The sequence below is a fragment of the Stegostoma tigrinum genome, chromosome 17 (assembly GCF_030684315.1).
Source record: "Stegostoma tigrinum isolate sSteTig4 chromosome 17, sSteTig4.hap1, whole genome shotgun sequence".
Classification (NCBI taxonomy): domain Eukaryota; kingdom Metazoa; phylum Chordata; class Chondrichthyes; order Orectolobiformes; family Stegostomatidae; genus Stegostoma; species Stegostoma tigrinum.
Genome location: NC_081370.1, coordinates 52,687,803 through 52,706,422, shown reverse-complemented (window position 1 = coordinate 52,706,422; position 18,620 = coordinate 52,687,803). Strand labels below are relative to the sequence as shown.

At 40.4% G+C, this 18,620-nt stretch overlaps 1 protein-coding gene across 5 annotated transcripts in view; it reads right to left on the bottom strand.

The window, feature by feature from the left end:
- The window catches only part of bbox1 (butyrobetaine (gamma), 2-oxoglutarate dioxygenase (gamma-butyrobetaine hydroxylase) 1), a 177,237-nt gene that overhangs the window by 69,232 nt on the left and 89,385 nt on the right, over positions 1 to 18,620 (bottom strand). For all 5 annotated transcript variants that reach the window (XM_048545120.2, XM_059652150.1, XM_048545121.2 and 2 more), the window contains exon 4: positions 18,374 to 18,572. In XM_048545120.2, the coding sequence (XP_048401077.1) occupies positions 18,374 to 18,572 (199 nt within the window). The remainder of the gene's footprint in view (positions 1 to 18,373; positions 18,573 to 18,620) is intronic.

Sequence of the window (18,620 nt, the reverse complement as noted above, 5' to 3'; positions counted from 1 at the left end):
AAACGGAGCTCAGTTCTTCTGCCAGTGGGAGTGGGCTCTCTGTGGAATGTAGCCTCCCCTGTAATTATCCAGGCTCTCCCACCAATTGGATTACTCCGATGGCGTATTTCTCACATTACTTTTCTAGTTGTTCACAATCTCAGAAATCAGTAACCTAACCAAGCAATAGTATAAGTTGTTACTGAGACTAAGTTAGCGCCTTATTTGTGTTCCATGAAGAAATAATCATAGTTACATAATTAGCATCTTAATTGTCTACTCTTTCACATCACTCTATATTCATGCAAATAAAGAGTACAAACAACAGTGAGACTATCAGTGCTCACTACGCTTTCCAATATATTTCAGCACATTTTAAAAAAAATTTAAGACATTTTCTTTCAAACACTTTTGTGGAAAAATAATCAGAAGATCCAACTGTGGCACTCCTCTGCAGGACGTTTTCTTCATATTGAATTGTACTCTCCAACTGCATAGACCTGAACAAATGACAGCATAGTGCAGTAACTTTCTATCTTGCAACTCAGTTGCTGCTTCTCTTATAGCTGTCAACAACTTCACTTTGGGAACTTTGGTCCTCTTACCCTGTTTTGGGTAAGAATTGCAGAATTTAATGTAATCTCCAAAGTCCAAGTCTGAAGTTTTTCTTCTGAAACTATTTGTGGGCATATTACCATTTCAGAGCCTTGTGTTCCTTAAGGGATTCTAGCCAAATGTAGGCAATTGCGAGAAGAACATCCTGCCAAATTATCCAGCTGTTCAAGCTTTCTATTTGTTCCTGTGGGTTTACCAGCTGATTTACAGCTACATTTACCTTATTTTCTTAGTCTAACACACAGCAATTGTAAAGACCTTTCTCTTACTGAAAAAACCCCCACTATTTTCCACTTGGGTATTAATATGGATCCCCTTACACAAAAATGACTTGAAATTGTAGTATAAACAACAGTGATACTATCAGTGCTCACTGTTATTAATGTGTAAGTCGTGTTCTGGGATGCATGGTTAAATGCATAAATCAGAAAGTTACACTCCAAGATGCCCTGTACCTCCTGAAGATGTGCAATAATTGCGTTGTGCTGGGGGATACCCTACTGAAATGCATGGAACAAGTGCATTTGCTGTAATTACTTGATATACTGATTAAACTCAGCAAAAATGTTAGGGTTTAGCCACTCCGTTGTAAATATCCTTCTAACAGTGCAATAAGTCATCATTAGTGCTGAATAACCTCTCTGAAACTGAAAATTTTAACAAGAATGGAGTATCATTCCTTCATATTTTTAACAACAGGGATAGATTTACAAATGTATAGCAACAATTTTATTTCAATATTTCTTTCTAGCTCCCTACCACCACACCACTTCCTTCTGTCTTATTCCCAACTTTCTTTCCCTCATAATTTTGTTTTCTGTTAACAATTTGATGTGAAATTGTGATATTGTTTAACTGGCATTCCCTGGTTCAGACTCTACTGTTTATTAATAATTTTTCAGATATGATTGGTTAAGAGTTGTTCAGTTCAAATGAGTCTCATGTGCTCCATATGGGACTACTGCTTTCAGGTAGTTGGATAACTGGAGCTTCCATTGCAACATCTTATAGAAGGTCTATGAGCAATAATTAGCATTCATGCGTAACGTGTGCCACGTATTCATTGACGGAAAACCTGGTCTTCTATTTTTAAATTTATTAGAGTTTATGATTTCAGCTACAGTGGTAGGTGGTAGCAGATGCAAAGAAAATACAGCAGTCTTGATGTTAACTTAAGTGCTTTCTACAAATATAAATAACCATCTAACATATAGAGAATGACAGAAATGTTTTAGAATGGTCTATCTGGTGCAGCCATCTTAATGCAAACTTAATGCCTTCATTAAGGAAGGGGTATAAATTTACTGAAATTTATTTAACATATCTGTATGGGTGGTAGCTATAAAGCAATACACAAGTAACACCATTCATATAACTAATTATACCATAATTTCTACAAATCCAAAACATGGCATCAGTTTCATGGTGCAAAATGGAGCTATTTTCTGAACCTTTTATAAGCTTACCTAATTTATTGGAAATATGGTATTTATGCTGAGCTGTTAAATGTGTGGCTTCATCAATGTGACTATCTTAAAGGCTATAAATGGTGAATTGTTATAGTTGTTACCTTAAAACATTTGATATTGTACTGCAATCATTCATATGTTTGCTAGCAATTTGTTGGCAGTCATGAATAGATACAGTTAAGTCTTTACTATAAATCAGGCCGCTGATTCTATCACTCAATGAAGATACAGATAGAATTAGAAATAAACAACCATTACAGCATGAAAGAAATGTAATCAGAATCTCTACAAAGAATGTAGCCAGTTCTTTTAAAATATAGTCCTCTAATATCAGGTGTAGTCATTCAATTTCTTGCACCTAAGTGGTATTGAAGAAAAAAATAATCAAGATGGAAAGAAGTCTGGAAGAAGAGGAATAATCTGCCAAGAATGCATGATTTACTTGACATAGTTAGCAATTTTGATATTCTGCAAGGCATATGTTTGCTCAGAGACAGAATACTGTGGTTTTGTTTGGTAGGCTAGGGACAGAACCTATGATTCCCCCAGAGACAATACAGACCAAGTCAATTAGCACTGGACTGGATGTGTAAGACTGCTGTGTGCCAAAAATTGAACTTTTTGCAGCATTGGAGAGTTGTGGTCAGTCTGTCATATTTCCCCAGGATTATGACTAGAAAGCTTCTCGTCTGGATTACAGTCCAAATTTGTCCATATTTATACCAGCTGCACTTCAAAATTCTGTATCAGTACAAACATCTGCACACATCAGCAGCTCATGGAATCTTGCTCCATTACAACATCATGCTTGCAATTCATCCCATTGTTTACAAACAGACACACACTTAATCAGAACTCACTGAACTGGTCAGTTGGAGTATTCACAAGGATTGAGAAAGTTTAAAACTGCTCATTTATGAAAGCTTAATACAATTTCTCCAGTAGTGTCTGTAACCATTTGGGTTAATATCATCAGAGATTTAACTGATGCACAATACCTCCAGTTATCACACCAATGTGCAGTACCACAAGAGCACCTTTTATAGCGAACTGTGAAAATGAATTTTACTTTTAAAACTTAGTGTCCATTATTTTCTGTCCAAAATTATTTTATTGACATCAGCAATTATTGATGTGAAATTATGATGGGAACTTCAAGCAAGGGACAGATATATGATTCAATTATGTTTGAAACGCTAAATAAAAATGACACTGTCACAGCATTGAAATGTACTGAACGGTCTGTATTTGCTGTAGTGTAAAATAAACTCACACAGAAGATGGAGACTTGTCTATTGCAGTTTAAATGCCCTTTAACAATGTGATAAGTATGAATGAAGTTAGACCTTTGTCCAAATTAATATGAACTACTTTCACTTCCTCAGATTGTAATGATTTTGGTGATTCAAAATTGTAGATTTATTTTCTTTTTTTTTGACTGTTTCTCCTTTTCTCTTAGAAGCAATTTCCCTCAACCCTGGTTTCAGTTCTTTGTTTATTCACCCAATTTAATTTATACTTCCTTGTTCATCTTTGATTGTGAAAGTCACTATCTTTTAATCTAATTTAATTTGAAGAAATGGAATCCAGGGGCTACAGTCTAAGATTACATAGGCAGAAAGGACTGAGATGAGGTGAAATTTGTTCACCCAGAGAGCGCTGAGCTTGTGGAATTCCGTCACCTGGGGAGCAATTGAGGCCAAAACATTGAATGTTTTTAAGAAGAAGAGACAAAAAAAGACTACAGATGCTGGAATCCAAGGTAGAAGGGTAATATCTGAAACATGGACTGCTCCTCTCCTCCAGATGCTGCCTGGCCTGCTGTGTTCTTCTAGCCTCCAGTTTGTCTACCCCATTTTCAAGACATTAGATATAGTTCTTAGGGCTAAAAGGATCAAAAGAGAAAGCAGGAAGAGGTATTGAGTTGGATGATCAACAAGAATCACATTGAATGGCAGAACTGGCTCAAACGTCTGAACAGCTTACTCCTGTTCCTATTTTCTCAGGTTTTTCTTATGCCTTCAGGTTGCAGGTGCCAAATTTCCTTCACTGTGACACAAGCAGATTACATTTTCATTAACTTTCCCAGAAAAATGTTTTAAATTTAAACATACAATGGCAAATCCAACCAACAGCTGATACATGTCCTGCTATGGCAAATGTAGGTCCACTTTTGTTGGTAGAACATTTCTGTCACGTTCGACTTCTAGCCTTGATCTATACAACCTCGTTCTAGAAAACAGACTTGATTTACAAATTTAAAACCATGTCTCTATGCAAAAGTTATTTAACAAGTTCCTTCAAAAATCTGCAAAGATACATCTGTAACCACATGTGAGTTGATGAAGTATGAAATAAAGTCATTTTTATTTATTATTCCTAAAAGATTTCACATTGTGAGCATGAATTCTTGTTAAGTGTATATTTCCCACATTAATACATACTTCAACTGTGATAATTCCTAGATAAAAAGTGCAGACTCATTTCCCATATTTATTCAGAAATGATGATAAAAGGACACAGTTGTTGCTACATGAATGTTTGAAACATAACCAACATTATTTAAAGGAAGGAAGACCATGCACAGTTAATATGTGTATGGGGATCTAATTGGAAAGTGTTCATTTTGACAAGGTTTACTAACATGCAAATTTCAGTCTAAGCTCATTAGCCAGCTAAGTGTGGGGGTAAACAAATAGAAACAGTATCAAAGGGCTCTTGTGGTGGTAATGCTCTTTCCTCTGAGTTAGCAGGCGTGGATTCAATTCCTACCTGCTCCAGAGGTATATAACAGCATCTCTGATCAGGTTGATTAGAAAATAGATAAAAGCAGCGTAAACAATCTGGCATGACGGAATCTCATACACATGACAGACAAATTTCTCTAAATTTGAAAATCCAAGTCAATCTAGATATCATTCCTGTACATTTGGCAATACACATTCAATGACGGAAATTTTTCAATTTTTAACATAACCTTCGTAATAAAGCCATGAGATGCATTCAAAGGAACGGAACATGCAATAACAGATCTCAGTGATGGTAAATTGTTAAAAAAATGCTTAAAATTCCCAATTAACACCAGGAAAGTGACTTCCATGATGCATAATTACAGCAAATCTGGATGTTGGCTGGAGCCATTATTATAATCTGATATGGTGACATAGTCTATGAACTAGTCATCCAGATGGTCAGAGTAGTACAGCAGCAACATGTGTTCGAAACCTACCTCCACAGCCGGTGCAGTTTAAATTCAATAGAAAAAATTCTAGAATTTAAATGTTAATCTTATGAATGGTCACTGTATTATGATCATCAATTGTCATTAGAAATAAAAAGATCTGCCTACTCCCTGACTAGCAGTATGCACCATATGCCTTGCCCTCTGATACATCTCTTTCAGACACCTCTTTTCGTTGAGTCATATCTGGCTTTTTCAGGTAATGTGGCCCACTCACTTACACCTGCCGCACAGGGCTTTTAGACCAATGTGTTGTCTCCTTGTGGCCACTCTTGCCAGATCAGTGCCATCCTATAGATGGTACCACACTTTGCCGAGTTTCCACCACTTGTTGCACCCAGGCGTCATCAACCAACGTGACTGATTTGCTGGTAGCCAACGCCATTGAAGTAGCAATTTCAAACGTTATCTTGAAATCCAGGTGTTTCCTTGTTAATAGTTTCCATTCGAATGGCTTCATGTTGGATGCCACAAACCAAACAGTCCCACAAGGCATTTGGAGGAACCTCCCAAATTCACAATGTTTCATTAACCTCTTTAAGGCAGTCACAAATTCTGTGACGGACTCTCCTTCTGGCTGTACCTATTGGTAAAAACTAAACCATTCCATGATCATCGGCGGCTTGGGTGTGAAATAATTCCTTAACACTTCGCATAGTTCTGAGAATGTCTTTTCCACGGTTTCTCACCAAAAATGTGCAGGTTAGATGGATTAATCATGCTAAATTGCCCCATAGTGTCCTGGGATGTGCAGGATGGGTAGATTAGCCATTGTATATGCAGGATTATGGGGATAGAGTAGGGGGATGAATCTGACTGGAATGCTCTTTGGAAGGTCGATGTAGATTTGATGGGCCAATGGGCTCATTCTGCACTGTAGGAATTCTATGATTGTAAATAAGAATATACTGATAAGAATGTATTGGCTAATGGGTCTTTTCTTGTTCTGTAAATCTACATGACACAATAAGGTCACCCAGGCAAAGAAACTGTTTCCGTCTTGACATTGCTAACTTGGTAGAATATGGCCTTTGTATTCTCTTATCTATGCAAGTATTTCGTAAGGGCTAGGAAATGACCCTCAGCATGGTGTAATCTAAAAAGCTGGGAGATGGAGGGGACCATACTGATATGTTGGGTACTTGTCTTGCATTCATTGGTTAGAAAGGTGAAAAAACTGACATTATATAAACTGCTAGCCCCGAGAGGTGAAGTATATCAACAACTGCTCGGAGATAGGGGCGAGCCCTGTCAGGTGGCAGTACTCAAAAGGCAGCCACCTTCTCCAGATGGATGACAGATGACGAGATATCAAGGAAGACAAAGGAGATAACAGGGTGTGAAGCTGGATGAACACAGCAGGCCAAGCAGTTACCCTCCTCCCTCCGGACCAACCTCAGGGAATCTCTCTCCCACTGCAACTCTCCTCTCCGCCTATCTTCTTTTCTCTCCATCTTCGGTCCGCCTCCCCCTCTCCCCCTATTTATTCCAGAACCCTCTGTCCATCCCCCTCTCTGATGAAGGGTCTAGGCCCGAAACGTCAGCTTTTGTGCTCCTGAGATGCTGCTTGGCCTGCTGTGTTCATCCAGCTTCACACTTTGTTATCGTGGATTCTCCAGCATCTGCAGTTCCCATTATCACTGATACAATGTTAACTTCACTGCGAAGCCTCTTCCAGGAATGCCTAACCTGAAGAAGTTACCCTCCTCCCTCCGGACCAACCTCAGGGAATCTATCTCCCACTGCAACTCTCCTCTCCACCTATCTTCTTTTCTCTCCATCTTCGGTCCGCCTCCCCCTCTCTCCCTATTTATTCCAGAACCCTCTCCCCATCCCTGTCTCTGATGAAGGGTCTAGGCCCAAAACGTCAGCTTTTGTTCTCCTGAGATGCTGCTTGGCCTGCTGTGTTCATCCAGCTTCACACTTTGTTATCTTGTCTTCTGTGAATCACACTTAACAGGTTGTACACTTCTCCTGGCTATGCTTCTAATGTATCATCTCTAAATTGCTGTCACTTAATAACCTATCTTAAAAACACACGTGAATAGTCAACTGCCTAAACTGGGTAACTTCAAATTTGTTTTTCTTTATTCATTCATGGGGTGAGGGCATCGCTGGCTAGGCGGCATTTATTCCCCATCCCTAGTTGCCCAGAGGGCAGTTCAGAGTCAACCACATTGCTGTGGGCCTGGAGTCACATGTAGGCCAAACCAGGTAAGGATGGCAGTTTCCTTCCCTAAAGGACATTAGTAAACCAGATGGGTTTTTCCGACAATCAGCAATAGATTCATGGTCATCATTAGACTTGGATTCAAACATTATCTGAGTCTCTGGATTAACAGTCGAGCAAAATCCAAGATTAATTTGAACACTCCTCCTCAATAAATAATTGATCCTTTATTAACTATGTCTTTCCAGAGTTAGGGGAATTTGTGTTCTAAATTTTATTCTGCTTGAGGCATTTGAATTCTGTTTGTCTCTAAGTCTTTTAATCTTTGACTAAAGGAAGAAGATGGAATGTTACTTTCAAGAGGCTTGTTTAGTTTTGAGCCCGGATCATTACCACCTCAGTCTTTTCTCAATTTAGACTCACTTGTGTCTACCTTATAACTTGTACCCCATCAGGCTTCCAATGACCTTGGCCACTTTCATTTCCTCCCTTTCAGTATCACCATTATCAGATTTCAAAAGACACACACGACACCCTGACGATCCTGTTTTCTTTCCTAATGTTATTGTTTTTAAAAAGTGTTGATTTTTATATTAATTTTCTTTTCAATATTTTATTATATCTTTTACTATCTGTTTGTCACCCTTTGTTTGTCATTGTACGCTGCCCATTTGTGGTCTTTCTTTCATTTTTGTGAGGTTTCTCTAGTAGCTTTACATTGTCTCTCACTTCTTCAGTCTGGTAGTCTTTTTGGCAAATAGTGTTTCTGCCCCTTGTGGGTATAAACTTGTTCTGTATTACAGTAAATTCTGTCTTGAACAACTGCTTCGTACTGGCCAATTGCTTTCACAGAACGATAAATTATGACTTCTTTCTGTTTTAATATCTGCCAAGAGAGGCCCTTTCTATGAACCTACAGTGGCTAGAGGGTATTGGTCGAAATTATAAGTGCTCCTGATTTTACTGTTTTGATTTAATTTCTCTGTTTTATATTTTTCCAACAGCAGTTTGTTTGTCCAAGTCATCCTTGGAGATTTTATTGGTACTACTCTTAAAGAAGAAAGCATTATTTTTAGGGTTTATGACTGATAATAATGAGGTATTGGATAGGCTGTCTGTACTTAAAGGCATAGGACTAGTTTAAATGCGTCCAAGAATTCTGAGGGAAGCGGGAGCGGAAATTACAAAGACAGTGAACATAATTTTTCAATGCTCCAGGTTACACTCTTGTTTGAAAAAGATTAAGACAAGCCCATTAACTACAGGGCAGTCAGTTTAACTTTGGAGGGAAAACTTCTAGAAATAATATTTGACAAAAGATTCACAACCACATTGTCAAATGCATGGTAATTAAGGAAAGCCAGCGTGGATTTTGTCAGAGAAAAGTCATGTCTATTTAACTTGCTGAAATTTTTGAAGGGGCAACAGAGACAGTTGGTGAAGACAATGCTGTTGATATAGTGTGTATGGACTTTCAAAGGTCTTTGATACATTGCTGGTGAGAAAAGTTATATCATTGAATGAAGGGCACAGTAGCATCATGTATGATAGGAAGCAGCGTAGTGGCTGCTAGCTATTCTCCAGGCTGGAGGAAGGTTTGCGGTAGAGTTCCCCAGGCGTCACTATTTGGGCTCTTAGTTTTCCTGTTATATATTAACATCAACCTTGGTATACAGGATGCAGTTTTTATCACTGAGGGTGATATAAAAACTGGAAATGAAGAAGCCTTGAGGAGAATAGTGTAGAACTTCAGAGGACATAGAATATTGTTGAAATGGCAGACAGGTGGTGGATGAAATTGAGGTGATTCATTTCAGGTAGGAAGAACATGGATAGTCAATATTAAGCAAAAGGTTACAACTCTACAGCAAGTACAGGAGCAGAGGGACGTGAGGTATATGTGCATAAATCACTAAAGACAGAAAGATAAGTTGCAAACGCAATTAACACATACACAATCCCAGGCTTTATTAACAGGGGTATGTAGTCCGAAATCTAAAAGGTTGTATGGAAATGTTTTAAAACATGATTTCAGTTGGAGTATTACATCCAGTTCTGGAAGATATACTGTATGAAGGATATGAAGGCCTGGGAGAGAGTATAAAACAGATTTAAGAGAGTGGTTTCAGTGCTGAGGAACTTCGATTGTGAAAATAGATTGCAGCACTTCCAATTCCCCAGGCCCCAAAACCTAATTTTTGCTATGGATGTCCAGTCCCTATACGCCTGCATGCCCCATGCAGATGGTCTAAAGGCCGTCCCCTTCTTCCTGTCCTGCAGGTCCGAACAGTCCCCCTCCACCAACACCCTCATCCACCTAGCCGAGCTCGTCCTCACCCCCAACAACTTCTCTTTTGAATCCTCCCACTTCCTACAGACTAAGGGTGTAGCCACGGGTACCTGTATGGGCCCAAGCTATGCCTGCCTCTTTGTAGGTTCCGTGAAACATTCCTCTTCCATACCTACACTGGCCCTAAACATCACCTCTTCCACCGTTATGTTGATGACTGTCGGCGCCTCCTCTTGCTCCCTAGAGGAGCTTGAACAGTTCAGCCACTTCACCAACATCTTCCACCCTAACCTCAAGTTCACCTGGGCCATCTCTGATACCTCTCGCTCCTTCCTGGACCTCTCTGTCTCCATCTCTGGCATCCACCTAGAAACCGATGTCCATTTCAAGCCCACCGATTCACACAGCTATCCAGAATACACATCCCCCCATCCATCTTCCTGCAAAAATGCCATCCCGTATTCCCAATTCCTTTGCCTCCGCCACAACTGCTCCCAGGATGAGGCATTCCACTCCCGTACATCTCCAATGTCCTCGTTTTTCAGGGACTGCAACTTCCCCACCCAATAGGGGTTGAGGATGCCTTCAACTGTGTCTCCCGCATTTCCTGCAACTCATCCCTCACACCCCGTCCCCGCAGTAACCATTAAAAGAGAATCCCCCTCATCCTCACGTACCACCCCACCAACCTCTGGATCCAACACATCATCCTCTGACACTTCTGCCATCTACAACCCGACCCCACCACCAAAGACATTTTTCCATCCCCATCCTTGTCTGCTTTCCAGAGGAACCACTCTCTCCGTGACTCCCTTGTCCGCTCCACACTCCCCTCCAACCCCACCACACACGGCACTTTCCTCTGCAACCGCAGGAAGTGCTACACATACCCCCACACCTACTCCCTCACCCTCATCCCAGGCTCCAAGAGGATTTTCCACATCAAGCAGATATTCACCTGCACATCTACCAATGTGGTATACTGCATCTGCTGTACCCGTTGTGGCCTCCTCTACATTGGGGAAACCAAGCCGAGGCTTGAGGACCGCTTTGCAGAACACCTACGCTCAGTTTGCAATAACCAACTGCACCTCCCATTTGTGAACCATTTCAGCTCCCCCTCCCATCCCTTAGATGACATGTCCATCCTGGGCCTCCTGCAGTGCCACAACAATGTCACCTGAAGGTTGCAGGAACAGCAACTCATATTCCACTTGAGAACTCTGCACCCTAATGGTATCAAGATGGATTTCACAAGCTTCAAAATCTCCGCTCCCTCTACTGCATCCCAAAACAGCCCAGCTCGTCCCAGCCTCCCTAACCTGTTCTTCCTCTCACCTATCCCCTCCTCCCACCTCAAGCCGCACCGCCATTTCCTTCCTACTAACCTCATCCGCCCCCTTGACCTGTCCCTCCTCCCCGGACTGACCTATCCCCTCCCTACCTCCACACCTACACTCACCTCTACTGGCTCCATCCCCGCCTCTCTGACTTGTCTGTCTCCTCTCGACCTATCTTCTCCTCTATCCATCTTCGAACCACCTCCCCCTCTCTCCCTATTTATTTCAGAACCCTCTCACCCTGTCCCTTTTCTGATGAAGGGTTTCTGATGAAACGTCAGCTTTTGTGCTCCTAAGATGCTGCTCGGCCTGCTGTGTTCATCCAGCTCTACACCTTGTTATTGCAGAGCTTGGGATTGTTTTCCTTGGAAAAGGTTGAAAGGTTGAGAGGAGATCTGACAGAGGTCGTCAAAATTAGGACAGTTCTGGACAGAGTATATTGGGATAAAGTGTTCCTACTTAAGAAAGGATCAAGAGCAAAAGGACAAAAAAATTAAAGTAATTGGCAAAAGAAGCAAAAGTGGTGTAAGACAAAACATTTTCGTGCAGTAAATACTAGGGGACTAGAAGGCATTGCTTGAGACTGTGGTGGAGGCTGGTTCAAATGATGAAGAGGGATTTAGACTATAATTTGACAAGTAAAAAATGTATGTGGTTATGGGTAGAAGACAGGAGAATTGCACTAAGTAAAATAGTCATTCACAGATCTGGGCTGAATGGCAACCTTCTGTTTTGTAGTGATTCTGTGAATTATTTGTATCTATATGGCACCAGGTTTGCCTTTCACAAAATATAAGTTGAGCTACTTCATGATTGGTCCTTTTCTTGTTGCACATATTCATTGTTGTCTGTTCCTATATGCAATATCCTTTAGGGCACTCAAATTGCAATCCATATTGTAGCAGATACAACTCCATCTACTTATTCAACTGGATCAACTACCTCTACATTTGTCCAACCTGAGTGCAACTAGTTTAGGCAGGTCCAGTGAGGCCACACACAGCTCCGATGGATCTGACTTTGATCTGCAGTATCTGCCTGTCAGTTCAGCAACTTCCACCTTCATGCTACACACCATTTTGATTTGGAACTATATCATTATTTCTTCACCATCATAAAATAAACCCTGTGATGGACCCACATTTGGACAGCGCTGACATTAACTTTTGGCCCTTCATTTCTCTGACGTGACTGACTGTTCCCACCAAACTCTGGGCACTAGGCTGAACCTTTACCTTTTGCACTTCTTCATTTCCCCCAATCCCACTCCACACCCCCAAAGTGACACCTGACTCTCTCGCATCAGTCCCAAGTCTCCAGGCAACCTATCATTCTCCTGCTCTCCTCCCTTGTGCCACAGACTTCAACAAGGTAACTAACTGATTACAGACACAACTGGTCAAAGCCAACTTTTTCATATCGCTTTTAAACAAAAGTGAACTGTTTATCACAAGACTCCCATGTGCTACTGACTTTAGCTGGAAGATAGGCCATAAACAAACAAATGTTTTACGCTATGGAGTATTCAAGCGACGCAAATATATTCACACAATCAATAAGTCACAGTTGGAGGCCATTTGGCCCATTGTGTTGGCATCAGTTCTATGACGTGATGCCAATCTCTGGCCACAAGATGGCGTGAGGCCTAATATGCCACAAACTCACTGGTGACTTAATCTCCACATCTCAAACCCACATCAGGGAATCCAAATCTTGCCTGATTCAATCACATTTCTTGTTCTCACAAGGTTCAGAAGATACTCTGCGATTGCATGGAATCTTAGGCCTCAAGTACATATCATATAGGGAGCAGCAGCCGCCTACTGGGTGGCAATTATGTTCCATAGAACCCGTGGGTTCTGACTGGCCAGCAGCCCTCAGTGGAGGGGAGTTTAACACCCAGGGTCCTCAACCAATGTTAAGCTGTGCGACTGCTCCAATGGTCTTCACTGCTGGTTGCCTTCTGACATTGTGCTTAGCATTGACCACTGATTTTGTAAGTGACTATCATCTACGGTCCTTGGAGGTCTGCGCAGAAGATAAAAAGATAGAGAATGTAGTCTTTGATCACAGGGGAGGGCTCCTCACTTGTCTGACAAGTACCTGAATGACACAAAGTGCAGAAGACCTGCCTGAAAGGAAGCAATGTGAGTGTCTCACTGGTTCACGAAGCTCAAGGCCCCTATTGCCCCGACAAGATTTCAATCATTCCTTCTTCATGTTTGAAAGTCACTTAAGTTGACTGAGAAGATTTAAAATAATACCGTGGGTGCTGCAAAAGTGAACCAACAACAGAAAATGCTGAAAATGCAGTAAGTTTAGGATGACTTGTGGGCCCCTAAATTAATCAGATTTGTTCAATAATGTCTAATGAATAGAGAAAACAATCTCTAGATATATATCTCTCCTATATATGTGAGAGTAATATCTTCTATAATTAAAACTAGTAACTACGTACAGTCAGAAATGTTTGTTTTAACAGATTAAGGATAATTTTATTTAAACTTGGACCAAATATGTTTTCTAAAGTAATAACTGCCGCAATCAGGATATAATCTTTTCATGGCTGTTGCAGTAAACAAATTTTATTTACTTGTCAACACAGTAGTGAATTGCTCTTTAGTCATGAAATACTGAAAAGATTACTCCAGCATACAGGCAACAGTTTTATCACAGTTTTATGTTTGTATTAATGCAACTCTTTAAATAACATTTTTAAGTTTCTCAGAATTTCAGTCACCTAGCCACCTAATGAAAGCCTGGGATCTGTTTATAATTTTTTTTTTCTCTTCATAACGGGGACCCGATGCCGGATCACCTATAAAATATGAGTACATAATCATTTTTAAGGAGTTCCTAATTAAGGATATCAACCTATAAGTAGCTTTACCATATCACTATTCATTTAATAACTTCTAATGCAGTTGGTGGAATTGATGCCCTATACAGAATACAGGTAGTAAGTCAGGGGAAAATGTTCTAAGTGGTGTAATCTAATCCAGAATTCACTATCCAAATAGCATTGAAATGCACGGTAATTATGGTTATGAATAGCTAAGCTTGGATGAGGAACAGATGTGCAATAAATATTGTTGTCACAGCTAGCAATTAGAAGTGCAGAAAATAATTTTCCTTCAGTTTTAATTGTAGTTAGATTTTACATAGAACATTACAGCACAGTACAGGCCCTTCGGCCCTCGATGTTGTGCCGACCTGTCATACCGATCTCAAGCCCATCTAACCTACACTATTCCATGTACGTCCATATGCTTATCCAATGACGACTTAAATGTACCTAAAGTTGGCAAATCTACTACCATTGCAGGCAAAGCGTTCCATTCCCTTGCTACTCTCTGAGTAAAGAAACTACCTCTGACATCTGTCCTATATCTTTCACCCCTCAATTTAAAGCTTTGCCCCCTCGTGCTCGCCATCACCATCCTAGGAAAAAGGCTCTCCCTATCCACCCTATCTAACCCTCTGATTATTTTAAATGTCTTAATTAAGTCACCTCTCAACCTTCTTCTCTCTGATGAAAACAGCCTCAAATCCCTCAGCCTTTCCTCGTAAGACCTTCCCTCCATACCAGGCAACGTCCTAGTAAATCTCCTCTGCACCCTTTCCAAAGCTTCCACATCCTTCTTGTAATGCGGTGACCAGAGCTGCACGCAATACTCCAAGTGCGGCCGCACCAGAGTTTTGTACAGCTTCACCATAACCTCTTGGTTCTGGAACTCGATCCCTCTATTAATAAAAGCTAAAACACTGTATGCCTTCTTAACAGCCCTGTCAACCTGGGTGGCAACTTTCAAGGATCTGTGTACATGGACACCGAGATCTCTCTGCTCATCTACACTACTAAGAATCTTACCATTAGCCCTGTACTTTGCCTTCTGGTTACTCTTACCAAAGTGCATCACCTCACACTTGTCTGCATTCAACTCCATTTGCCACCTCTCAGCCCAGCTCTGCAGCTTATCTATGTCTCTCTGCAACCTACAGCATCCTTCGTCACTGTCCACAACTCCACCGACCTTAGTGTCGTCTGCAAATTTACTAACCCATCCTGCTAATATTCTTACATGTTCACTTTCTCATATTTTCTTTGTTCCTTTTCTTCCATTCTTTAATCTAATCTTCTTCCCTTTTCTTCAATTGTCTTTTTGAGCCCACTCCAAGTAACGTTCCCTCTCAGTCCTTGCACCATTAATTTCACAATCCTTTCATCTGTTAGTTGGCTCAGGAGATACATAGTTGATTGTCTTATTTACTCAGGTTTGTGATGCCTGGTTTTCTTCAATGTGAATTTATTAAGTTGCACTTTAGCTTGTTTTTAAAAAAAACATTTCTGGAAAACGAGTTTATTAGCTAGGCCAGCAGTTATTGCCTTTTGCCTTTGAGAGGGTAGTAGTAAGCTGCCTTCGTGAACTGCTACAGTCCATGTGGTGTAGTTACACCATAAGGCCATTAGGGAGCAAGTTCCCGTGATACAGGCAATATATTTCCAAATCAGGATGATGAGTAGCTTGTAAGGAAACTTAGAATTGATGGTGTTCCCATTCAACTGCTGTCCTTGTCCTTCTACATGGTGGTGGCCATGGATTTGGAGTGTGCTCCCTAAGGGGCCTTTGTGAATTTCTGCAGTGCAACTTGTAGCTGGTACACAATGCTGTTACTGAGTATTGGTAATGGAGTGACTGAATGCTTATAGACATTGTTCCAATCAAGCAGCTATTTTATGGATGGTATAAAGCTTGAATTTTGTTAGAGATGCACTTATCCAGTTAAGTGAGGAATAGTCCATCGCAGTCTTGACTTGTTACTTATCGATAGTAGTCAGGCTTTGGGGAGTCAGGATGTGCGTTATCAGCTGCAGGATTTCTAGTTTCTGACCTGCTATTGTTGCCACAGTATTTATACGGCTTTTTCAGTTTAGTTTCTGGTCAATGATAAACCCATGATTTTGATAATGGGGGATTTAATATGGTGATGCCATTGAATGTCAAAGAGCTAGTAACTGCCATGCAAGAAATTATAAAAGAAACTTGAAAATGTAAGTGTAAGTCTAAATAATGACACCATGGCATGGCTAGAGAGGAGAGATCATGTGGCAAGCCAGGGAGTAATTCATGGGAAGGGACTTTCTTTTCAAATTTTAACTGTGTGATTTCTATCTGGGACTGCATACACACTTAAGCATTTGTAGCTTAAGACCATTACTTGACCTATAACCTAAGTGTAACTCAATTAAAAGCAACCTTTATTCAAAACAACAACAGGCATATTGAAGTCAGAAGGCAAATCAACTCTTTCATGAATAACAGCATTAACACATTCCAAGATTTTCATCACTATATTCATAATTGAGCATGTATGGGACAAAGTAACCACTAGGGACTGCTACTGAATACAAACCAGGTTGAACAAAACTGCTTCTTCTTCTGGAAATGTAGTGGTACAAAAATTAGTGTGTTCAGGGAAGAGGTGATAAAGTCAGAGACTTCAAGTACAAATAGAACTTGTTTTTGTTGAACATATTCTAAACTGGAGTGGCCCATGACTCTTTTAAAACATTCATTTGCTAGAATCCATCATTTTTGTTGAGTATAAAAGATTGGTTTACTTCAAAAACAACTCAAACCTATTCACTCTATATTATTTCTAATAGGAAGAATATTCCTGTGAATGAGAAGGCATTTCAAAAGTACTTGACAGTGCCTGAGAATTAAATCCCTTTTGAATGAGCCCACAGCCCCTTTCAGTAGTCTTTTCAAGCCTTACATAGGACTCACTGCTGGCTCAGTGAATCAAAAACTTCCACTTGCCCTGCCTGTTTCTGAGAAGTCAATCTTCCCATTTTCTTCATCATCATTCTTACCTCTTCTACTGACGAACCTTTGACCTAGCAACAGATAAATAACCATTGACATCATGTACGTAGCTTTCAAAAACATTTTCTCACTTGTGAATAATGCCCTTACCATTCGCACCTTCACTACGAATGATTTGGTTGTCTTTCTTACATGGACTAATGTACAAATGCTAGGCTGTAATTCCTGTTTTCTACTATTTTGTTGGCTTGTCTATACAGTCCAATTTGCTCTGGTGGCGACATGACCTTATTAGAATACTTGTTTTTTTTTGCCCCTTATCTTTCAACATATACAGCTTTTTAAAAAAAACTACACCTCATCATTTGCCAAGCATCCTTTGAGACTCTAGTACTAACTTCCTGACTGAGGTGTCCTCCTTCATTCTTCATTCAAACTGCTCCACTCACTTCCCTGGACATTGATTTGAATTTCACCACCTTTTCTGGCTTCTCTGCAATCAAGCCAATGTCTAGTCATTTCCACATGTGCTGCCACAATTTTGGCATTCTTCTTTAGGAAACATCCACCTATATGAAAATGCAACTTTGATGCTAATTTTCTATTGATCCCAATTCCCTCACTGAGGCCATTGTTAATTATTGCAGCAGACGAGTCCACTTTGGAGGAAAAGCTGGACCCTTGATGGGCCTTGAATGGCCTAGTGGTATTATTGCTAGAGTAGTAATTCTTAAACTTGGCTAAAGTTCTGGGGACCTGTATTCAAATCTCACCATGGCAGATGGTAAAGTTTGAATTCAATAAAATATCTGGAGTTCAGGTTCTTATGATGGCCATGAAGCCATTGTTGATTGTTGGAAAAACCCATTTGGTTCAGTAACATTCTTTAGGGAAGGAAATCTGGTATCTTTACCTGGTTTGGCCTACACGTGACTCCAGATGGTTGACTCTTGACTACTCTCTGGGTAAATTACATCCTGAAAATCAAAAGTCTAGATGCCAAGTGTGGATTAAGTTATCTCATGCAGTTCCTCTTGATTTTTAGCATGGATGCCACGCTACTGTCTGAAACAATGGTTGTTCTTTACTTTGAAACATAGGACCCAGACCTGGTTTAAAAAAAATATTTTAAGCTTCCTTGGTTTTTCTATCCTATTCCCCACTTGGAGGGACAGAGAGGGAGAGATGGATGCTTTCAATTCCCAGGTTTTACACTTGCAGTTTTGCAACTAGCTGCAGCTCAAACATTCAGAGACCTCTCATCAGACAGAATTTCTTTAACTCAAAGACGCTCTGTGCCATTCAGCTTCAAATTTTCTTCCTCACTAGTTCAAAGAGCAACATGTCCGGCATAGCTAAATATATGCAGGGCTTGATTTTTCAAAGTTGCACTTTGCCGTAACATGTTATAATGATTTGAATTATTTCTTTTACCTACCCATAAAATGTCAACCTCAGGTAGCCAATCCTTTCTCCCAGTTTAGCCACTTGTCCTTTTTCTGTTGGAGCATGCTTCAGACGCATAACTCCTATTCTACGGAGAGTTTTCAGCCATTGATAGGCAACTTCATCATTGTCCAGCACCTCTTCAAAGTTGGCAGTAGGGATCTGAAGTTCTGACCCCCAATTCTGTTGGTCTGTTTCAAAACAAATTAGAACTCATGTTCAGACTTGTAAAAAATGTC